The sequence below is a fragment of the Takifugu rubripes genome, unplaced genomic scaffold (genome assembly GCF_901000725.2).
Source record: "Takifugu rubripes unplaced genomic scaffold, fTakRub1.2, whole genome shotgun sequence".
NCBI classification, from domain to species: domain Eukaryota; kingdom Metazoa; phylum Chordata; class Actinopteri; order Tetraodontiformes; family Tetraodontidae; genus Takifugu; species Takifugu rubripes.
The window spans coordinates 134171-157500 of NW_021821637.1; the positions used below are offsets into that span (position 1 = coordinate 134171).

A 23330-nucleotide genomic window follows, 5' to 3' on the forward strand; every position below is an offset into this window, starting at 1 on the left:
TAGGGTGTTCAGACTACAGCAGCAGGAGGAGGAGGAGGAGGAGGAGGAGGAGGAGCTGGGTGTTGTCTCTGAGCTGTAGCCAGCCCTCAGTCCTCTCTGCTCCGTTATTTCGTCGCTCTCGCTCCCGTTGTTCCCGCTGTTCCCGTCCTCCACGCTCCGCGCCAAAGCCGTTCATCATGGGAGTCGAAGGCTGCACTAAATGCATCAAATATCTGCTTTTCGTCTTCGATTTCATCTTCTGGGTAAGATTTGCAAATCCGTTTTTCCACGTTGCGCGTTGACTTTGAGACGCAGCCCGCCTCCTCTGCGCCCGTGTCTGTTAATGCTCACGGACTAAATGACCAATATCCAGGCCACAGATCCCATTTTTTTAAAGGCTACATCTCATTTAGAACCGTTCACATACGTTTTAGGTCCAACCCGCGAATTTAGGACACATTTCGGTGCCTTTAAAAAGGCGCGTGTGGTGACGGGATTGCGTAACTCCGTTCGACAATAACGAAACCGACTGATCAACGACGGAACAGGTTTTAACGGACGTTAAACGGACGTGCACGGACGTGCACTGAATTAAGCAATTGTAGCTGCTGGGTACATGGCAACAGTTGAAGGTGACCAACAGAGAAATGGAGGCGCAGGCAGCAGACGGAGAGATTCATAGTTGGGGATATTTGCGGGGTCCGGGGTGCTGGACTCACCGTTGGGGGACTGCCTTTGTTTGGATGACATCCTCCACCCAGCTTGTCTCGGGGTGGGCGGGTGGGTGTTGGGGGTGCTCATGGTGGTTTCCATTTGGAGAATTAGGTGCTTTTGAAGGAATCAACTGGGTCCGTGTGAGGGGTTCTGTGTTGACTCAGAAACATTTGTGACACATTTGGAAGCAACACATAAAAAAAACCTGTAGAGCCACTGCTGATAAAGATAGAAACTTTTACCAAAAATGAAAATTCAGGTCTTTATTCAGACAAAAAGGGACGTTCTCCAGCTGCTCCGAGCAGGATGCGGCAGTAGACAGAACCAGACCCGTTAAAATGCTTCATTCTGCTCCTCCCTCGCTCTACAGACAAAATGTGGCTGGTTTATACTCAATAAAAAGGAAAACGTCAAAGTTACGGTGACGATTCTGTCGCTGGACTTGTATCTTTATTCCAGGATTACATCATTCATCTTCTTTACTCTTCCCATGCTTTTTATTAATTAGTTAATTAATGTTTTAGTAATTTGTTTCCTGTTCCTTCTGGAGCTTCCTGCCTCCAGAAGATGTCCAGCACATCCCACAGATGCTCCTCAGGTCTGAGATCTGCTGATTGGGGACCACATTAACACCTAAATCCTCTTGTTGTGCTGCTTTAACCATTCCTGAGCAGGAGGTATGACCTAGCTGAAAGAGGCCATCAGGGACCATTGTCCCCCTCAAAGGGTGAACGTGGTCTTCAACAACGTCCATCTGGGGGGCAGGACGGACCCCAGTTGCCCGACGCATCACACTGCCTCCTCGGGCTTCTTCCCACAGGACACCATGGTCCAGTTCTGATGCTCACGTGTCCATTGTTGGCACTTTCAGCAGTGGACAGCCTGGTGGACATGACTGGTGGACATGACTGGTGGACATGACTGGTGGACATGACTGGTGCATGCGAACCCCCTCCGGTCTGCAGCCATGCGGCACCGTACGCAACAAGTTGTGAGGGACTGTGCAGTTTATTCCGTGTTTATCAGAACCGGCATCATCAGTTTTAGCTAAAGTAGCTCGTCTGGTAGATCCCATGACCTGGGTCAGCCTTTGTCCAGGGCTGAGCCTTGACCCCAGTCCACCACAGTTCCCTTCACGGACCAGATTCTGACCAGGGCAGACTGGGAGCGGACTGAAACAGTCCTCCAGCCATCAAAGCTTGGTCAGATCGATACACTTGGCCACTTTTCCTTCTCCTTTGAGGACAAAACCTTCATTTGTGTCCTAATGTGTCCCAGGGTGTTGCAGGGTGTGTAAGGGTCTGCTGCGAGGTCGCCGTTGGCTCGCTGGGAGACCTCCTGTTTCTATAAATCACGCTGGGCCCTCGGAGGGTTAAGAGACTATCAGGATGGGGGCAGGGAAGTCAATTTCCAGAAGAGTCTTATGGGAACAGCAGACGACACCCCACCCCCCACGCTCGCTGCCCCGCATTCTACAACCCCCATAGTTTATGTGACAGGCAGCAATAGAACCTGAGGGAAAAGCTGCCTGGGGTACTGGTGATCTCACAACTCTTTCACTTGTGTTTCTCCAGAAGTAAAACAGAAACCAAATGGGGTTTTTTTTATCTCGAGCCCCAAGAAACGTTCTTTGTGTGACTAAAGGGAAAATCCAACCACAAGCCTCCCTACACTTCTGTGTTTTCTAATCTGAATGAGGTTGCTCAACGAGGGAGCACAGCTAACGTTCATACACTGGATAAAGCTAGCTCAGGTCAAGCAACACCAATCAGCTTTAACATCAACACATCACTTCCTGTCTATTGTGCTGCGTTCAAACCAAAAATTAGCGCATCGACACAGGAAAACGCAGCTACTGGCGGGTCTGACCCCCCGCTGGGGGGGCTGTTCTTGTCCCCCCTCGCATACGTCATCCTCACACCTTTACCTGTGCGGAGACACGGAGAGGAAAACAACGCCAGCGAGGCCGTGGTCAGCCCTGTTGTTGTTCCCTGCTTTTGAATTTTGGCCCTTTTGCAAAGTTTCCAAGCTCAGCGCAGGTTGAACAAGGTCCAAGTGTTAATTTAGAGGAGATGGATGGAATTTATGGCTGATCTGGAAGGATGGTAACAGACGGTATTTGGCTAGTGTGTCAGATTTACGGCTCCAGTGATCAGGCTGCTAATTGAAGGAGAAATTCCGGAAGAATTTGTCTCAAAGCTTTTCTTTGAAAATGAATTCATGTTAGCAAGTGAGGTGTCTGTGTTGCTCATTAATCCCTGGCAACAGGGAAGGACACGGAGGACGTCGGTGGTGCAGCTAGCTGGGAGCAGGAGACGCTCCGGAGGGGTAGCCAGCGAGTGGCCGCATATTAATGAGCAAAGTTCATCATCGGGCCGCTCAGAGGGTCCCGGGCCATGAATAACTGTCCTGAACAATGCCTGAACTCCTCCAGCCAACCTCTTCCTCTCCGAACTGACAAGATCATGAGAAAAGCTGCGTCCTATCGCCGCACGTGCTGGCTCATAGCGGTCCCCGAGGGTCAAATGTGGCGCTCCGCTCCGGCTCTGCTCCGGCTCCGCTCCGGCTCCAGCTGCTGCCCAGAGGCAACGTTGATGGTTTCGGTGGTGCAGAGCCGCATGGCGGTGTGAAAAAACCAGCTTCCTGCTGCTCCTCCAGCACCTGAGACCTGCAGGTGTGATGCAAGCTTGGTGGCCTCCTGAGAGATGGAACCAACCACAGTGATTCTCTCTTTTGATCTCTTGTTTTCTTTCAGTTCCCTTTCATTTCAATAATATTTGTAGAAGTGAATTACTTTCAATTTCCTTCCTTCTGGGTTCTGCATGACTCCCCCCAAAACTAGATTTGGTTTATTTTGTATTGATGATCAACTAATCAGACTTAATGAATATGAAAGAGTTCAAGAGTTTGAGATATTAGATTCTCATCAGATGATTGTTAGAGCATCACTATTGATAAATGTGGTCGCTGCTCTAATTAACAAGAGACACTAATTCTGTGACCTGCGATTAAAAACCCCTGTTTTTATGAACCAAAGTCCAGGAGTGAGTGAGTGAGTGAGGGAGGGAGGGAGGGAGGGAGGGAGGGGGGGGAGGGAAGGAGGGAGGGAGTGAGCGAGCGAGGGAGGGAGGGAATGAGTGAGGGAGGGAGGGAGGGAGTGAGGGAGGGAGTGACTGAGTGAGGGAGGGAGGAAGGGAGTGGGTGAGAGAGTGAGTGAGTGACTGACTGAGGGAGGGAGTGAGTGAGAGAGGGAGTGAGTGAGGGAGGGAGGGAGTGAGGGAGGGAGGGGGGGGAGGGAGGGAGGGAGTGAGAGAGTGAGTGAGGGAGGGAGTGAGAGAGTGAGGGGGGGGGGGGGGAGGGAGTGAGTGAGGGAGGGAGGGAGTGAGAGAGTGAGTGAGGGGGGGGAGGGAGGGAGTGAGCGAGCGAGGGGGGGAGGGAAGGAGGGAGGGAGTGAGCGAGCGAGGGAGGGAGGGAATGAGTGAGGGAGGGAGGGAGGGAGTGAGGGGGGGAATGAGGGAGGGAGGGAGTGAGAGAGTGACTGAGTGAGGGAGGGAGGAAGGGAGTGGGTGAGTGAGTGAGAGAGTGAGTGACTGACTGACTGAGGGAGGGAGTGAGTGAGAGAGGGAGTGAGAGAGGGAGTGAGTGAGGGAGGGAGGAAGGGAGTGAGTGAGTGCTTTTGTCAGTTATGATGTTGATCTGGTTGCTGAAGGTGCAGCTGCTCTTCCTGCAGCTGTGTTCTGTTCCTTCTGTGTTCTGTGTTCTATGGGTTCTGTTCCTTCTGTGTTCTGTGTTCTATGGGTTCTGTTCCTTCTGTGTTCTGTGTTCTATGGGTTCTGTTCCTTCTGTGTTCTGTGTTCTATGGGTTCTGTTCCTTCTGTGTTCTGTGTTCTATGGGTTCTGTTCCTTCTGTGTTCTGTGTTCTATGGGTTCTGTTCCTTCTGTGTTCTGTGTTCTATGGGTTCTGTTCCTTCTGTGTTCTGTGTTCTATGGGTTCTGTTCCTTCTGTGTTTTGTGTTCTATGGGTTCTGTTCCTTCTGTGTTTTGTGTTCTATGGGTTCTGTTCCTTCTGTGTTTTGTGTTCTATGGGTTCTGTTCCTTCTGTTCTCTCTGTGTTCTATGGGTTCTGTTCCTTCTGTGTTTTGTGTTCTATGGGTTCTGTTCCTTCTGTTCTCTCTGTGTTCTATGGGTTCTGTTCCTTCTGTGTTTTGTGTTCTATGGGTTCTGTTCCTTCTGTGTTTTGTGTTCTATGGGTTCTGTTCCTTCTGTGTTTTGTGTTCTATGGGTTCTGTTCCTTCTGTTCTCTCTGTGTTCTATGGGTTCTGTTCCTTCTGTGTTTTGTGTTCTATGGGTTCTGTTCCTTCTGTGTTTTGTGTTCTATGGGTTCTGTTCCTTCTGTGTTTTGTGTTCTATGGGTTCTGTTCCTTCTGTGTTCTGTGTTCTATGGGTTCTGTTCCTTCTGTGTTTTGTGTTCTGTGTGTTCAGGGTTTTCCTCAAGAAAAATGGCCGATGGGACTAAAACAGAGACCCTTCAGTCAGACCTTAACTTGGGTGTTGACTCCCAACATGTCCATCAGACGTTCTTCCATTTTTAAAACTCTTGGGGTTCGATCTCATTCAGCAGATGTTCTAAGTGGAGGTGAAGCTGATGTTTGGCCTTGTGTGTTGCAGCTGGCAGGAGGTCTGATCCTGGGTGTGGCCCTCTGGCTGAGACACGACCCCAAGACCAGCAACCTACTTCAGCTTGAGTTTGATGGAGCTCAAGCCCCCAACACCTTCTACATCAGTACGTATCTGCCACTCGCCCTCACACTCACGCACCTGCAAATCACCGAAGGTTCTTCATCAGTTTGACCTCATTCTGATGGATTTGGGTCTTAACCGGACAGTAACCAGACAGCCTTGATGTCTCAGAATGATCGGAGGACCTGGACCTGTCCATAATGAGGACCGGCTCTCTGTCAATTAGAGACCTAAACCTAAGGTCGTTAATTATGTATGTGATCTTCATTTTATTAGAGCGGCACAGTTCCACAGCACAACCATCTGGTCATTGATGGTTCTGCTGTCCTCATTAACTATTCAGGACCTTCTGGATGAGTCCCAGTAGGTCGTCACTTAAACGATAGAAGGTGACACGTTGTAGATGCTGTAGACCATTTGATCCTGGCTCAAATCCTCAGGCTGGCCTGGCTCCGCCTGGTTGGACGGGGACCCTGGACGGACGGAGGCCTTCGGGTCTTTCTAGAGATCTTTCAGTGGGTTCAGGTCTGGACCACCGGCAGACATCCACAGGTGCCTCACATCCACATCCACAGGTGTCTGGGTGTGTTTAGGGTCATTTCCTTTTGTGGAAAGGTGAAGCTCTGGCTCAGTCTGATGTCCTCCATTCATACTTGCTGGCAGCCTCACAACTGCATCTTCAGTACTACATCAGCCCCCCCCCCATCCCATTTGGGTTGGTCCCTCCTCCCTCCCTCCTTCCCTTCTTTCCCTCTGTGGAACCTTTTCTCTCCCTCAACCAACTCTTTCCACTGTTGCTTAACTTTCCCATCTGGTTGTGGTTAGTCTTCACTGTCTCTCTCCCCCCTATTTTCCACCCCCCCACCATCTCTGTCTGCCCCTCCTCCTCTTTTCTTCCACCCCTGCTGCCAGAACCTTCTCAGGGTGGAGGTTTGCAAGTGCCCCCCTCCACTCTCTCTTCTCCGGCCCTGGCCCGACCCCTTAGGAGACGTTCTCCACCAGGCTTCCAGCTGTTTCCTCAGGACTCTTTTCACACTATTGGGGGGCTCTTCTCCACGAGCAAGAGTCAAACGTGACAGCAGAAACGCCGACTCGCCGTGTTTTACAGGGGCCGAAATGCTCTGACAGTGACTCAGCAACCACTAAGGGCATGTTTCATCCCTATAAGACGTGTCACCAAAGGTTCCACAGAGCTTCAGGAAGCGTCTCCAGCACCCTCCAAGGCCACCGGGACAGGGAGGCCGAGCCCTTCACTTTAGCTGGAGGCTGAGAACTGTCTGTGTGTTGGACCATGTGACTGACAGGTGTATGGTGCTGCTCAGGTGTGCCCGGTCCCATCCGTTGTTCCAACGGGTGAATGAATGCAGACTGTGTTGACAGTGTCCCTTCTTTCTCTTGATGGCTTTATCCCCTCCGGGGTCACGGGGAGGGTACTGGAGCCCGTCCCGGCTGCATGAGGGTGAGGGCGGGTCCACCACTGGATGGGACGCCAGCTGATGGCAGGACCCTCCTGTGTTGATAGTGAGACGCACCATCAGAGCCTGTGGGTGGAGGCTAGGAGAAGATGGAAGATCAGTCAGAGCCACAGCCAGGACCACCGTTCTGGACCCACAACATACTGGCAAAGCAACAGAAACAACAAGGGAGGCCTGGAGGGTCCATCTCCAGACTCAAGCCCTTCAGAGGGTGATTGTAGGTGCTGAAGAGCCCCCCCCCCAAAGCAAACAACAGGAGGAGGCAGCGTCATTCCTCTTTTGGTTTCATCCCAGTTGTTTTCAGTCCGCAGCCAGAAATAAAGGAATTTCCCTCTCTGCTCCGGTACTTTTGGAGGCGTGTGAGTCTCCTGGTGTGTATCAGGAGAACCCCTCAGTGATGCTGCTCCTGGTCTGGTGCTCCCTGTGGTCATACGGGGAATGTTCACGCTGCGCCGTGAAGGTTGCGTCCCAACACGATCGACAAGGGTCATGTGACTCTCCCGCTCCGGGCGGGAACGCTGGGTGCAGCCAGAGTTTTATGGAGCCCTGAGCAGATTAAATGAAGACAGACAGGAAAAGACATTTTAAGTAAATGGAATTAGTGTGAGTATAAATTTCAGATGCATTACGTAGACGGACAGAAGGTGTGGGGCTGGCAAGAGAGGGAGGGGGAGCTGTCTGGAGGGTAGGGGGGGAACAATGCAAGAGAGTGAGGGTGCATTTGGTCGGTTTCCAAGATATCAATTTCTAAATTACATGGGGGAAGGGAGAGGGAGGCTTGGCTGGGAGTAAAGTGGTGGGGGTGCTGGGACCAGATTCATTAGTGGTCCAGCATCCAATCATGCGTGCTGCACTTATGGGGGAGCTGAACACAACCCTCCTCTCCTGTTAAATCACTCTTTCTACAGCAGTTGCACCACTGAAATGCATTATAGATGTGCACGTATGGGGGAGCTGCATCTACGTATACTTATTATTACTTATTATTTTCATGCAAAGTTTGCTTCCACGCGGTTTTAGAGGCAGCAGCTGCGAGCAGCATGAAGACGTTAGCAAGGAGAGGCTGAGCAGAAGGAGAAAGGGGCTGAGGAACCACTCTGGAGAGGAAAATCAGTGGAATCATGAAGCAATCAGTTGTGAAGGAAAAAGTCCAAACAACTTCCTGTGGGCATTTCTGGACGATGAGTCACTTTCTGCCAGAAAAGCGAGAGCGGGCCGCCTGCTGGCCAGCGGGCCGCATTACACCTGCATGCATTCAATCTGCAAGAGTTGGTTTTGGTTTTCGTGAATGTGCAAAATGTTGTGAACCGTGTGTGTGTGTGTGTGTGTGTGTGTTATCCCCATGACGAGGATGTTGTCATCAAATCCTGCCGTCTGTGTGTCCAGATGTCCACATCCTGATTGGTGTCGGTGCAGTGATGATGTTTGTTGGTTTCCTTGGATGCTATGGTGCCATTCAAGAGTCCCAGTGTCTGTTGGGAACTGTGAGTCACAGCTAAGGGAGCCTCCCTTGTGGAGCCTCCCATCACTCCTTACTCAAGTGATGCCCAGTGATATCTGTTGGACCCTCTTATCGTTTCTTTCCGTCCTGTCCCGCAGTTCTTCGGCTGCCTGGTCATCCTGTTTGCCTGTGGGGTCGCAGCTGGAATCTGGGGCTTCATGAACAAAGAGACTGTGAGTAGAACCCGTCTCCAGCCAGAGTGCTGTCGGGTATATTTGCTGATGTGGTTCTAGCCCGCACGGGGTGGAATTTTAGGCAGGAACTAGACTTTAAGGAGCTCCAGGAGCTCAGGACGTGTGTTGCTGCTGCTTCAGGTGTCCGGCGATATGATCAACTACTACGACTCCATCTACAACAAGGCCATGGTCACAAGTCTCCAAGAACCAGACAAGCCAAAGGCTGCGGCGTTGGTGCTCAAGGTCTTCCACGAAGTGGTATGTGCACAGTTACACAATGCCACGACCTTCAGGGCGTCCTTTGAGGAGAACCCTGAGGTGTGACTGTCTTCCAGCTCAACTGCTGCGGTAAAGGCCAGGGGACCAACTTCCTGACGCACATCACAGATAAGCTGGGCGTGACCGACCTCTGCCCCACCTCTGGAACCATCGTTGTAAGTTTGGAATGTTTGGGATCGCTTTAGAGCTGGGACAGGCGTGTGAAGGGCTCCCAGGTTCATGTGCCAGGACACTTTCACATTTAGCATCTCGCTGTGACCAAAGGGGGCAAAGACACCAGGATGAACCTGGGACGCATGTTAGCAGTCAGGAACGCCTTAATTCACATGGACCTTTCGTTTCTTCTCCAGAGCTGCCACGCCAGGATCCAGGAATTGTTCTCAGATAAGATCTATGTGATTGGGATCGCTGCTCTGGTGGTTGCTGTGATCATGGTGAGACCTTCTTCTGTAACCCTCAGACCTTTCACCTCAGTCTGCTCTGTCAGGTGGTTGAACGCGAAGTCAGACCGCTTTGACCTGGACTTGACCAGCATTTCCTCCAGATCTCTGTCTCATTTTCAACGTCCAGCTGTGGTGAAACTCCACAGGATGGAATCTGGAGCAGCTTCCACAGAAGAAGACTGAAGGTTTCACATCCACAGCAACACTTTTGCTTTGTGTCGCAGATCTTTGAGATGATCTTCAGCATGGTGCTGTGCTGCGGGATCCGCAGCAGCCCGGTCTACTAGAGGTCCCGACTGCTGCCCTGAAGGAGGAGCTGGATCCTGGATCCTCCTGGGTTCCTCAGCAGGAACGCTGCCCTGTATCGCTTGCTGGATGTAGTCAGCTCTTTGAGAAGTTGATGTAAAGTATTCTCAGTTTGAGCATCTCAATCCCACTTTTAGTGCATTTTTTGTTGGCATATTTAACCAGTGTTGTGTTAACTTGATATGTAGATATTGGTTTTTTTGGCACTGTCATATGAGCAACCCTCACGTGTTCAGGCGCTCTCATCATTAGTGATCATCTCCTTGTGTTTTCGCTTCCCTGCTTCTAAACTCCATCTGGATTATTTCCCATAGTTTTATGTATAAACTGTATATAAATATATATATAAACTGTGCTTTATGACTGCCTGAGCATGGATATTGTATTACAGTAGGTACTTCTCCTGTGTTCTTCCTGCACTCTCTGCTTCTTTAGTCTAGACTAACCAGATGGTGGCGCACACGAGCAACACTGTAACACCAGTCTCAGCATGTCTCACACACACACACACACACACACCAGTGTCTTTTATGTGGCTGACGCCTGCAGGAAATGATGATTTAAGCAGAATTATCCATTGTTGTTATTGGAACCAAAGTTTGGGCCACCAGAAGTTTGTGAGTTGGACCCTCCCAGCTTGTTTGTTCAGCATCTCAAACGTCTCCATCATCTCATCTCCGAAAACCCGGTTTTGTCCAAACGGATTCGGTGTTTTTGCCAGTTGATCGGACTTCCGTGGATCCTCCGTGGGATCTGCTCCTTGATGCCGCGGGCAGATCCTGAAGATCCCCCGTCGAGTGTTTTAAATGTGTCGTGCCTTTTCTGCTGCTCCTGTCCCGACTCATCTGTGTACGATGCCGCGTCTCCTCGGCCTCCTCGGCCTCCTCTTCCTCGCCGCTCGTGTTAGCAGCAGCATTAGCCTGAAGCTGGTGGTGTTCCTGTGCAGAACATGGCAGAACCTTCATCATGTACCATGAACTAACCACTAACACTTCCTGCCTGCTCATCCTGAAACAGTCACATCTCTGCTGATGTTTACAGCCCTGATGCATTAGTGAGCATCAGGCTGTCTGTGGGGTGATATTGTTACCACGTCTTTGCCTGGTACTGGACAGGAGGGGCGGAGGACTTGGTGGCAGCGTTGGCTGAGAGCAGGTTCAACCTTGGAGACCATCAAGTCCAACATCTGGCCTGTTGAGGAGGCCTGGCTGCTTCTCTGACAGCTCTGTTTACGCTGCTGCCACCAACGTCTCAAGCCCTCTCTGCTCTCATACACTTTGGTTTGCCCAGATATAAAGGGATTAAATGTATTTTACAAGTAAAGTTCTCGGCTGTCTTTTTTATCGGGTTACCGTGTGGAAAGATGAGTATGAACCAGTGTGACATCAGGACATGTGAGGTCCCTCAGATGCTTGGCTGGATCCAGGGCTGGGGAGACGCTGGGCCCGTTAATAGCATCAATTGGGGGGCCCCCAGGCCACCTCAGAGGGGCCAGGCACATGCACGTGGCCATTTAATGCTCCTCCTCTTCCTCCTGCCACAAAGGGGCAGATTGTGGTCCTGATCCTGGGTTCTTGCCCCCCAAACCTCGCGTACTGGCCTGTCTCCTGGTGGTTCCCCACATGCCGGGCGACACCAACCTTTGACCTTTCAGCAGGCTGAGGTCAGGGGGGGCGGGCGGAGCTCTGCAGGGAAAAGAAAGCAATGAAAAGAAGCACTATTGAAGCTGTTTGGGTCGTTCTGTGGCGCCGCTGCTGCCCCACTGAGCCCCCCCCCCCCCTTCCCCTCCAGATAAAAGCAGCACATGCACACACATGCAGATTCTTACCTGCCAGCCTGAAAGAAGAACTGTCATTTTTAGCTGGGTGTCATATTTCCGTCTCGGGTCTCTCAACAAAATCAGAATATTACTCTGAAATAAATGTGTAATTTCACTCAGGCCGTTGTCGTCCCACATTTTAAAGCCTTTTCCTTCCCCAGGTGTGACATCACTGCCACCAAACGTCGGCGCCCGTTTGTGTATTTGAATATAAATATGAATAAAGGGTCGAGCTGATGTCACACTTCCTTCCATTCTAATGCAGTTGTTTCTTGCTGGAGCCAACAGGGGGCAGTAGTGAGTTGCTCCCTCCCCTGCTGGTCTGGAACCTTAAAGCCAAACAAAATAGTAGTAGATCCATTTTAAGGTGGATTTTTGGATCATTTGCCTCCGTTAGTATTTTTAATATCACAATATTGTAGCTGAAGGCATCTCTGCGTGCTTCAATGATGTTTGAACTGGGGGAATCAGCCTTCGTGGTCGTGGTTAATGTTGATAATTTCCTCCTCCTAATGGCAATAAATGTTGCCCAGCTGCCCCCCGTTCCCTCCTGGAGGGGGTGAGGAGGTAACTGAAGGGAGGATTGTTGCCTGGATGAAACCACGTCTCAATGTTCTTTTCCTAACTGGTGGAAAATAGAGGTGACATCAGTGCTGAATTAGCTTCGGACCACCTTTGTGTTTTATGCCCCCCCCCCCACACACACACACACACAACTGGTCGTTGTCTGTTCCTTTTCTAATTGCAGGGACATTGATGCTAACTGGCATGTAACTAAAGCGAAAGCTGCACTTTTATATTCAGCTGTTTCCAGTCTGCTGAGTTCATGCTGCAGGAGAATCATGAACACTATCAGAGCTCCAGAAACCTCATTTCTTTATCTCCTGAAATTGAAAACAGGATTTGGTGCAGCTCAGCTGTGGTTGGAATGATTTCGGAGCCTGTTAGCTAGCAGGCATCTTTGCTAACTGTGGCTTGGAGACACTAATTTAAAGCAGGTTCACAGTCATGTGGTCGTCTGGTCGGTTCCCACGTCATAAATGAGGGAAGAACACCCACAAAGGTCAATTTGGATGTTTTTCACGTCAGGAAATCTTATTCACAAATGATTTTGGTCAAATGATTTCATTTCATGGTCTTTTCCTAGAAGAAAGAAACGCTCCAACAGATGTGGGATGAGCTCCTGCAGATGGCCGACCTGAGTTTAACAGACCCTAAAGGTCACCAACCACCACGTCTGGATGTAAATAGTTCCTCAGCACACTGACACCAAAGTGTTGTTGAACTTTATTTATGTTCTGGGTCAAAGAGAAGCTTCTCACGCCCGGATGACTCTTTTTATCTCAAAAATGTTGCGTCTCTGTGTTCCAGTAACTTTACCAGTCAGTCATACAGAAACAAACCAGTCAGCAGGTTAACGACTTTCAGGGTTTCAGTTTCACTTTTGTCTCCAGATGAGCTGGCAACACACCTACACAGGCTTTGATTATTATTATTATTATCATCATCAGTATTGTTGTTGTTATATAGACTGAACATGGAGAATCTGTCTGCACCTTCAGTAGAAGCCTGTGTGACCCTTTACCATCGATGCTGAGTTTACACGTAGAAGTAATATTGTGTGTGTGTGTGTGTGTGTGTGCGTGTGTGTGTGTGTGTGTGTGTGCGTGTGTGTGCGTGCGTGCTGTTACTAAAAACAGCCCTCACATTCCTCCTGATATTAGCCTGGTGTGAAGTCTTGCTGGAGTGTTACTGGGACGGGCTCTAATCCCTCCCCGAGCCTCTCTGCTCCTCACAGTGTGCTGCTCCTCACCCCCAGACTTGGCTCCCAGATCCCCCCGGAGGATTTATCTCGATGAGGTTATTTCCACATTCCTGGGGGCTTAAATACCACCGGCCCAACAGGAACAAGCGTCCCTCCTTTGTTGTTTTCACCCTGCAAATGTAGGTGAAAGCAGAGCTGTGGGCTGATCGTACCAGACTGGGGCAATTTCTCTCCCCAGCACCATCTTCATCTTCATCTCCATCTTCATCCTCATCGCTCCCAGTGGAGGTGCTGGGATGTCGTTCCTGCTGAGGTCGTGTGTGTTTGTCAGGAATTTGTGCTCACAGCCGTGATGGAGGCATTTGTGATGATGGAACGCTGCGGTTCCTGTTGTGAAACATGTGGCTCCAGCTCAGCCAGCTGACCCCGACTCCACCCTCCCTCCCTCTCTCCTTCCCTCCCTCCCTCTCTCCTTCCCTCCCTCCCACCCTCCCCTCCCTCTCTCCTTCCCTCCCTCCCTCTCTCCTTCCCTCCCTCCCTTCCACTCTCCCTAACTTCCTCCCTCCTTATCTTCCTCATCATCATTTAGGTTTGGTCAAAACATTTTTGAGTTTTAGAGTTTAAGAGTTTAAAAGTTTAAGAGTTTTAGAGTTTAAAAGTTTAAGAGTTTTAGAGTTTTAGAGTTTAAGGGTTTAAGGGTTTTAGACTTTAAGAGTTTTAGAATTTAAGAGTTTAAGGGTTTTATAGTTTAAGAGTTTTAGAATTTAAGAGTTTTAGAATTTAAGAGTTTTAGAGTTTAAAAGTTTTAGAGTTTCAGAGTTTTAGAGTTTAAGGGTTTCAGAGTTTAAAAGTTTAAGAGTTTTAGAGTTTCAGAGTTTAAGAGTTTTAGAATTTAAGAGTTTTAGAGTTTAAGAGTTTTAGAGTTTTAGAGTTTAAGAGTTTAAGAGTTTAAAAGTTTAAGAGTTTCAGAGTTTCAGAGTTTAAGAGTTTTAGAATTTAAGAGTTTTAGAGTTTCAGAGTTTAAGAGTTTTAGAGTTTAAGGGTTTTAGAGTTTTAGAGTTTAAGAGTTTTAGAGTTTTAGAGTTTAAGAGTTTAAGAGTTTAAAAGTTTAAGAGTTTCAGAGTTTCAGAGTTTAAGAGTTTTAGAGTTTTAGAGTTTAAGAGTTTTAGAGTTTAAAAGTTTAAGAGTTTTAGAGTTTAAGAGTTTTAGAGTTTAAGGGTTTTAGAGTTTAAGAGTTTTAGAGTTTAAGAGTTTTAGAGTTTAAGAGTTTTAGAGTTTAAGAGTTTAAAAGTTTAAGAGTTTTAGAGTTTAAGGGTTTTAGACTTTAAGAGTTTTAGAATTTAAGAGTTTAAGGGTTTTATAGTTTAAGAGTTTTAGAGTTTCAGAGTTTAAGAGTTTTAGAATTTAAGAGTTTTAGAATTTAAGAGTTTTAGAGTTTAAGTTTTAGAGTTTCAGTTTTAGAGTTTAAGCATTTTAGAGTTTAAGAGTTGTAGAAGTGGCTTATCAACCAGAGCGTTGCCCCAACATCATGTGACAATTATTATTATTGTTGTTGTTGTTATTATTATTTCTTTTTGGTCTACAGCAATAACTCAGAAGGTCAGCAGATTACCACCAACACTGAAACATCAGGCTCCCTCATACAAAGATGGACTAGTTCTTATTTTCTCGAGTCTTCGTGTCTGGCTCCACCTGTAGCCTCGCGACACAACGGGACTATATGGTCTATATGATCTGTGATGCTATATTAAATGAGTCACATTGTTTGATGCAGAACCGGGTCCAAACTTTAAGTTCTCTTCAGAAAAGTTGCCTTTAAAGTGGGACTGATCCCTGACCATCAGCAGTCCCAGTGAGCTGTCCTGTCGGGAGGTGGACTGTGGAGCCCCCCTGCCCCGCAGGCCCCGCAGGTCCCGCCTACAGACCGACTAATCTCCATTTCACAGCCGACACCGGAGCTGACGCGTTCATCCAGCGGGCGCGCCGCACCGCCGCTCTCAGCCCGGACCTTTGTTCCTCCAGCGGCCCTAAACCACCTCCTGAACCACCTCCAGAGATGAGCGTCGCTGTGGCGGAGAGCTGCTTTCTGTCGGCCCTGCAGCCGGCCACGTCCTGCACCGCATACATGGTTCCCTCGGACGGCCCATCTCCGGACCCGGGGGCCAGAGCCCGGAGAGTCCAGGAGCAGGTCCGAATGCGGTTGGCTGAGAGGAAGTCCAGCTCCCTGCCCAGACTGGACGACTCGCTGGTCGGACCAGCAGGTGAGTCTCATCAGGCTCTCAGCTTGAACCCGCCTCGATCTTTGCTGCTTCCGAACGCGCGTTTTCCATCCACACCAATGAAGACGAACGGCCAAGATCTCACCCGAACCAAAACAAACAAGTCCTTTTTTTTTTTTACCCTTCTTGATTTTAAAAACCGTCATTGCGGGGCAGCAGGAAGGTTTCTGGCATGTTTCTCACCAGTTCTGGGATTTGTGCACAATGACAGCATCTGAGCCCGTTTTGGGGCTCTGATATTTGGCCACCAGCTGGTTAAACATTAATATTAAATGTGGCTCTCTGACTCAGCTGTCTTCATGTAACAGAACACCCACGGGACACACGCAGGTACCTGTGGTGTTCTAAATGCTCCCAGCAGAACCACTGTAACAAGTTCTGATGGGGTTGCCGGATGCAAACTGGACCGAACCGTGGGTGTCCTGCGAATGATGGAGTCTGTCGGTGGACGGTGAAATGAGGGCTGGTTATGTAAACACAACGTAGGATTTCATCAGACGTGTCCAGAGTCCAGCACCATGGAAGCAGAGAAGGGCTGGTCCAGCTACAGCTCACAAACACCAGATGTGGCCCGGCGCTCTTGTGCAAGGAGGCTCCAAACGCCTCGCACACGATTGTGCTGGCGGCAGCAGTTGTGCCCGTACAAATTCCACGTTTGACCAGTTTCCTGAGAAGTCAGACAAGAGCTTCTCCAGCTGCAGCTTTCTGCTGCTCTTCCCTGTTTCGGCTTCGTGATGTCGTCGTCTTTAACGCCGTCTTTAACCATACAGGACAAACGTGGAACTTTGAGTCCCCTGAAACAAGCACAGACCAATAAACACCATCATCGAGACTGTTTCTTTCCTCACTTTTCCCCCAGTTTTGCCTTCAGCTCTGACACACTGGAGGTGACAGCGTCCACATGTGTCATTTCCTCTATTTCTGCCTGCGAAGCTGCAAATAATGAAATAACGTGTTTGCAGCCTCCAGACGAGAACAGTCAGAGAAGGATCAGAGGTAGAAATGTGCTGAATAAGTCTGCTCCTGTGTGTGTGTGTGTGGGCCAGTCGGCCCAGGAAGCCCCAACGAACCCTCAATTGTTCTTGTTGTTCTGAGCAGCTTCAGAACTGGCGTCTGTGCTGCCTTTTCCCTTTGATAAGAGCTCCAGATGTGTGTGTGTGTGTGTGTGTGTGTGTGTGTGTGTGTGTGTGTGTGTGTGTGTGTGAGGGCGTCTGCTGTGTAACAGCTGCCGGTGAACATGAGCGACGGTTCCACCTGATTCTGACGCTGCGACGTCTTCTCCCTCCGGCTCATCTGTGACGTGAATCACGGTGGCCTGTGCAGGAAAAGGGAAAATCCTGTGGAAAAGGCGCTGATTCCCAGAAATAGCTGCAGTTTAGTGACACTGTCACATGCGTGTTTTACTCACCAGCTCCTTTTAAAGCAACAAGAAGTTTCACCAGTAATAATTAAGGTTGGTTAAAAGCAGATAAGAGGAACAACTGGATGGAACAATCCAGGGTGTTCAGTTCATGATTTATGTTGGGCAGCTTTGGGATCAAAGAAGAGAATCTTCCAAAAACATTCCAGGACCACCTGCAGCAAAGGTCTGAGAACATAAAAGGGCCTGGAGATTCCCTGTCTCTTTTATCTTGTAAGCGCAGCGGCTCTGGAGGCTGAAGGGTTGGGCTCATTTAGACAGGAAGATGAAAAGATAAAGGCTGGATTACCTGGTCAGTAGAAGCTAGTTTGGGATGGTTTTGACCACCCTTGCTGTAAAATCACTTAACATTGTTGAGCCCCCTGATATGGTCATACCTTCCCTGACCCTTAGCCTGGTGATGTCTCTGCTCAGGCATGCAGGCCAGCTCCCCCTCCCTCCCTCCCCCCCCTCCCTCCCTCTTTCCTTCCGTCTGCAGGATAGTGTGGGCTGTTTCTATGGTCCCGACCACCCCCTGGTTAATTAGCAGATGTCTATAATAATTAACCTGATTTGGTGGAAGCGTCCAGCGGCTCGGTCGTGTGTCCGTGCTACGTTCACGGGGGTTCAGAACGCTGTTTGATGACTGTTTCAATAACAAATGACTCCCGACCCCCCACCGAAGGCGAGGTGATGTCGATTGGCTTTGTTTAAACGGGTTACCCGCTGGTTTCTTTTTCCAATATCCTGTTGCATTCACTGAGAGGCCTTTAAGCCACTACAGGAAACTCTGGTTCCCAACATGAGGCTCATTGTCCCCTCTTTGTCTAGACTACAGTTTTCCTGATACGCGAGTCTTGGGCCACAGCCTTGGTTTCAGCTCCAGGTCCATGATACACACACCGAGTCGGCCCATTGCTGTGAGTAACAACAACAACAACACACAGACACACCAGTGTTGCTGAAGAGGCAGTTTTCAGCTTGTTTACTGCTGCGTTCAAAGACAACAGCTTTGGGTATCTGCAGAAAAGTCTGAACAGAAAGGTTTTTACTGTGGGAATCGGACCTACGAGACTCTGTGTCTCTTCTGTCCCAACAGCTGGGACTTTGAATGAGGGTCTTTATTGTGCAGTTGATGTAGAGTCCCCCCCCCCCTTAGTGACCCCAGATAAATTATTCAGACTTGGCTTGAAGCCTGTTTCAGAGCCCTCCGCCAGGCAACAACATGGCGGGCTGAGAAGTCTCCACACTCCTGAGGAGACCGACAACCAAAGCACTTCCTGTTCTCCATGTCACGCCTGGCTCATCCTGCTTTATAGAACATAAATATGTTCTCGAAATGTAAATATCTTTGTTCCCTCGCCACAACATGTGCTTAAAAATTGGTCAAACACAACTGTATAGAAACCTGTAACATATAAAAGTCTTAAGAAGCCATAACAATGAAGCAGCGACACACACACACACACACACACACTAACAAGGTTTCCTGCCTGCGTTAATGCTGCACAGCCTGAGCTGCTATGTTACGTTGAGAACAATGAAAAGACAACATAAACAGGACATCTGGCTTCAGGCGGGGTCGCGCCACAATGAAAAGGCAGCTGTGAACTTCCTGATGTTTCCAGTAGCTGGAGGTTGAGTAAAGAGAGGATGAGCTGGTGTCGGTTTTTATAATTAGGTTAGAAAGAGATGAGGGGAATATAAAAAGCGGTTTGTCTGCACAAACGTCTCTGAACCCCACAGGTGTCCACGGCCCCCCTCCCCTCCTCTGGCTTCTCTTCTCGCTCGGCGGTGGAAACGTCTTCCAGGGCGAGACTGAAACAAAGCAGCGTTGTCCAGAGCAGCTTCCATTCCGCTCAGGTGCACAGCAGATCCAAACGCTCCAAGTCGCTGTGTCAGGCCGACCAGGAGCTTCTCCCTGTCCCCGTGCCAGCTCCCACAGAAAAAGCCTTCTACCCACTCACGTTGCCTCCTGGTACCCTGAGACACAGCCTCAGTGGCACCTTGGCCCAGGACAGAGGCTACTGGCAGGAGGAGGAGTTGCCATGCCAACACACCTACAAAGGCCCCTCCCACCGCACCATCAGCCGTATAACCAACAGGCAGCAGCAGCAGCAGCATTACCAGCAGCAGGGTTCCGCCTTTGCCCACGAGGGCTGGGCTGGAACCGGCCGAGCCCTCCCCCTCGCTGGTAACGGCTGGGGGACGCAGTGGCAGCAGCACGTGTCCAGGTCCAGTCAGGCGCAGTACCAAGCCCCACTGCACCGGGCCGCCTCGCTCCACAGCGTGAGGAGTGTCGGGAAAGGAGTGGACGTGATGGACGGAGCGTCCATTCACAGCAACGACCCTCTGGACGGGTGAGACCTGTTCATTTCTTGTCATATAGAGGCAGAGGACATTTGGACTCCAAGGGTGGGTCAGAGTCGGCGCCACCCAACTGGATTTACAGTCACCAAAACATCAAAATACTTCAGATAATTCAACAATTCCACATATTTTAATAGAGTGTGTGTGTGTGTGTGTGTGTGTGTGTGTGTGTGTGTGCGTGCAGGATCCAGAGTCTGGACATGGCTACAGCTGTGAGGTATCTGTCCGAGTCAGACGCTGCCTTGCAAATTCTGGGCGCCGCCTACATACAGCATCAGTGTTACCATAGCAACCAAGCCAAAAAGCAGGTAACGGCAGCACACGCACGGTTGTGTTTGGCTCCAGCTGCGTGTGGACCTGATTTACATGAGGGACCCGCTCACGCTGTGACCAGGTCTGTGACCTGCACGGGATCCCAGCTCTGGTCCAGCTCTTCTCCAGCGATAACCGAGCCGTGCTGCGATACGCCACCGGCGCCACGCGGAACCTCATCTATGAGAACAGCAACAACAAGGCGGCGCTGGTGGATGCGGGCGGAGTCGCGCGTCTCGTCAGCATCCTGAGTGAAGCTGACGAGGAGCTCCGGAAGACAGTCACAGGTAACATTGCTTTGATCTCTGTGTGCTTTGAAGTCTCCAAATGATCAAAGACACGTGATCACTGGGGTTGCTCCAACACCACCATCTCAAAACATCCACATCTCTGACGTCACGACATCAAATGGAATCTGCGGGGTGCCGAGACTGAGCAGGAGGGAGGTTCCTTCAGGAGGGGCAGGTCTGCTCCAGGAGTCTGGGACATCTGGGACATCTGAGCCGAGGACACTTTACTGTCCATCACTGTCCGCAAGTGCTGATAGGTGTAAATGAGGACGTGGTTGAGGGGTGGGGCCCTGATCTCATTCATCAGCAGCTCAGGAGGCCGGGAGGCTAAATCCTCCAGCTCTCCTCCACCACCATGGCCCCGGTGAAAGGAGGTGTCCTCTGACGGGTCTGATCGTCTCTGCAGGCGTCCTGTGGAATCTGTCCTCCAGAGACAACCTGAAGGAGAAACTGTCCAGAGAAGCTTTATCCGAGCTGACAGAGAAAGTCCTGGTCCCTCTGTGCAACAGCACCGCTCTCAATGCATCCGAGAGGGAAATCTTCTACAACACCACCGGCTGCCTCAGGTAAAGATCAGAAGATCCCTTTAGAGACCTCTAAGTATCGTTATTAGGATCATTAGAAGAGGAAAGCATCTCCTGGTGGTGATGCAACCTGTGTGTGTGTGTGTGTGTGTTTACAGAAACTTGAGTTCTGTAAATGAACGGACAAGACAGAAGATGAGAGACACGCAGGGCCTGGTGGACTCCCTGGTGTCCTACATAGAGCAGGAGGAGACGCCAGACGATAAGGTAACTTTGACTGGACCTCCAGCACCATCGCCAGACAGAAACACGCCATTCGGAGGAGTTTTGTAGCCGCACTTCCACCGGAATAGAAGAAGTACGGCCTGTTGTCCACAATCGCTCCTTTATCTGAGGGCGATCAAAGCTCTCAGTGGTCATTATGGGGCTCGTTATGAGGAGGAAACAGCCTCCAACATTCTTTTTACAGTTGCACACAGTTTAGCATTGTGTGTGTGTGTGTGTGTGTGTGTGTGTGTGTGTGAGGCTTCTGAAACTCCTAACAAATCAACATTTTATTGTATTCACGTCTTTCCTATAGATGCATCCGTGGCTTTATGTTATATTAGTACATTAATTCCGTTACTGTTTTGATCGTCTCATGAGCACCAACACATGCTGCAGTTCATCAGTGGTTGAGGACTTTGTTGTCGCATGCTTTATTGATTGGTCCTTTGATGTTTCCTTTACTCTTGCTAATCTGGTCACACCTCAGTTGTTCTGCTTCTTGCGTCCGTCATGTTCAGGGTTTGGAGAACTCCTTGTGTGTGATGAGGAACCTGTCCTACCAGCTGTACTCCGAGCTTCCTCCATCGGTCCGGCTCCGCCTCGAGGGCCCCAGGAGAGCCACGTCCATCAAAGACAGCGAAGCCATCGGCTGCTTCACGCTGTACAGCAGGAAGGACACAGAGGTGAGATCCATTTAACACTGGCAGCAGTTCTGCAGGTTCTGGAAAAGCCCGAGACGGAGACCGTTCGGGTCAGACCTGAAGAACAGTTCTCAAACCCGTTCCTGCCTCTTTGCTCTTAAATATTTGGGGCTTTTCCACCACGAGCCGGAACGATGTGATTAGAAGCGTTTGCTTCGCCGACCCTGGAGTGACTGGAAGGTTCAGGTCCGATGGGTTTCACACAGAAACCTCAGGTGTGGCCAGTTCCAACTCACAACAAGCTTCTTACTCTTCCAACGAATTACAAACCACAGACCCGGCAACCGTTGCCAACCAAGCCAGACGTGTCTCTCCTGTGTTAACAACAGTGAGTGAGTGTTCGGGAACTGAGGACACTAATTGTCGAAGCTTTGTAGGGGGAATTCCCTCCCATTTTTCCCGACAGTCGCCGTGCGGAGTCTCTGAGCCCCACAGACCTTCAGTGGGACGCGGTCCTGCATGGATGTCCCTGAAGAAGACATTCCTTTGTCCACAGGATGTCCTGCTTCAGTGTTTACACAACCCATGCACACTAGCTTCCTGTGAAATTTAGTCCCAAAGTAGTCCCTGTTTACCCTAATGCCTCCTCTTAACGGTAATTGTCCAATCACAGCATAGCAACAGTAACTAGGCACTCCATTGTTGCCAAGCTTGACTCCCACACATGCTGAATAACCTTTTGTGCAGGAGGTGGCACCAGGAGTGAAATAGTCGCCCAAAACAAGAGCACAGTGGAGCCCAAGTGGAAGCTCAGAGCCATCAGAGCTTCTTCCTGTTAGTTTAGAACCTGGTGTTAGTGTTTTCATAGGCAAAAATGATTCGACATCATCTAAAATACCCCTTAAATCACATTGTTCTTCATCTCACCGTGAATTCACTGCGGTTTTCTGTCGCCTCTTCCACGGCAGCGTCACGAGAATCTGTCCATATTGTCCGAAGTGTCTCGCCAGCCCAAGGGGGCGGATTGGCTCTGGCACCCCAAGGTGGTGGCTCTGTATAAGCTGGTGCTCCAGAGCAGCGACAGCAACTCTACGGGTCGCGAGGCCGCTATAGGAGCCCTGCAAAACATCACTGCGGGGGAGACGCGGGTACGTCCTAACACAAGCCACGTGCCTTCCCTCTTCAGGTCGGTGTTTGATCAAGCGTGTGTGGTCTTTCCTCCTCTCTTCAAGTGGGCGTCGGTTCTCAGCGGCGTGGTGCTGGAGCAGGAGAGGATGCTGCCCATCCTGCTGGATCTTTTAGACACCAACAGTGAGATGGAGCTACGGCCTCTGACCGGCCTCCTGAGAAACCTCGCCAGACACTCTTCCAACAAAGACCACATGGGTAGGTGGTGACTCTGCACCGCCCAGGTTGGTTGCAACCTGAAGGTGCCTGACTAAACTAGAAGGATCCATGCCCATCTCCTCTGCCTTGGCAGCTACTAATGTGGTGAAGGTGTTGGTGTCAAAGCTCCCCAGCGATGGGCATCAGAAGACACCATCCTGTGAGGTGGTGGTCAACATGTGCGGAGCCCTCAATAACCTGGTCTCCTCCAGCTCCCTGGCAGCCCGTGACATTTCATACTTCAATGGCATACCAAAACTGGTTGGCATCAAGACATCCCATGATAACAGGTGGGCCACCCTGTTGACTGTCATAGGAACCGTGACGTGGGATGAGCGCAGCTCCTCACGCCCGTAGACATCTGCTAGATTACAGGCAAACGTATCCCGTCCATGTCCAGCCGCCATCCCATCATACATCTGGTGACGCTGGAGGAGCGCCCGCGTGTCAGTCACGGGCAGATCAAACATCTCTGGAAGTAACACAGTGCTCTATTATGGAGACGGGTAGCAGCAGGGTCGTTTCTTCTTCTTTGTTGTTCCTAAATCTGGTTCCTTATCTATGACCTGATGCCTTGTGGTGCTGCTACAGGGTGTGTATCCTCAGGCGGTACACACAGTGGTCGTTCCTGTGTGTGTCCTAACTCTCCCTGTGTCTCTTTGCTT

At 50.1% G+C, this 23330-nt stretch overlaps 2 protein-coding genes across 3 annotated transcripts in view; both read left to right on the forward strand.

Moving 5' to 3' along the window:
- Positions 1-49: 49 nt before the first annotated feature.
- LOC115248482 (CD81 antigen-like) lies at positions 50-10936 on the forward strand. The gene is made up of 8 exons (XM_029832253.1): positions 50-242; positions 5362-5476; positions 8295-8392; positions 8508-8582; positions 8724-8843; positions 8921-9019; positions 9215-9298; positions 9532-10936. The coding sequence occupies exons 1-8, from the start codon at positions 177-179 to the stop codon at positions 9592-9594; spliced, it is 720 nt and encodes a 239-aa protein (XP_029688113.1). The 5' UTR covers positions 50-176; the 3' UTR covers positions 9595-10936.
- A 4105-nt stretch (positions 10937-15041) lies between these two features.
- Positions 15042-23330, forward strand: part of LOC115248480 (plakophilin-3-like) — a 13489-nt gene continuing 5200 nt past the window's right edge. Inside the window, exons 1-11 of one of the 2 annotated variants that reach the window (XM_029832244.1) lie at positions 15045-15458; positions 17707-17795; positions 18622-19235; positions 19430-19553; positions 19640-19844; positions 20254-20413; positions 20530-20638; positions 21157-21321; positions 22248-22427; positions 22512-22665; positions 22760-22955. In XM_029832244.1, coding sequence (XP_029688104.1) covers positions 15254-15458; positions 17707-17795; positions 18622-19235; positions 19430-19553; positions 19640-19844; positions 20254-20413; positions 20530-20638; positions 21157-21321; positions 22248-22427; positions 22512-22665; positions 22760-22955 — 2201 coding nt within the window. In that variant the 5' untranslated portion in view covers positions 15045-15253. Of the gene's footprint in view, positions 15459-17706; positions 17796-18621; positions 19236-19429; positions 19554-19639; positions 19845-20253; positions 20414-20529; positions 20639-21156; positions 21322-22247; positions 22428-22511; positions 22666-22759; positions 22956-23330 lie in introns of both variants that reach the window. The other variant, XM_029832245.1, reaches the window with a different exon arrangement.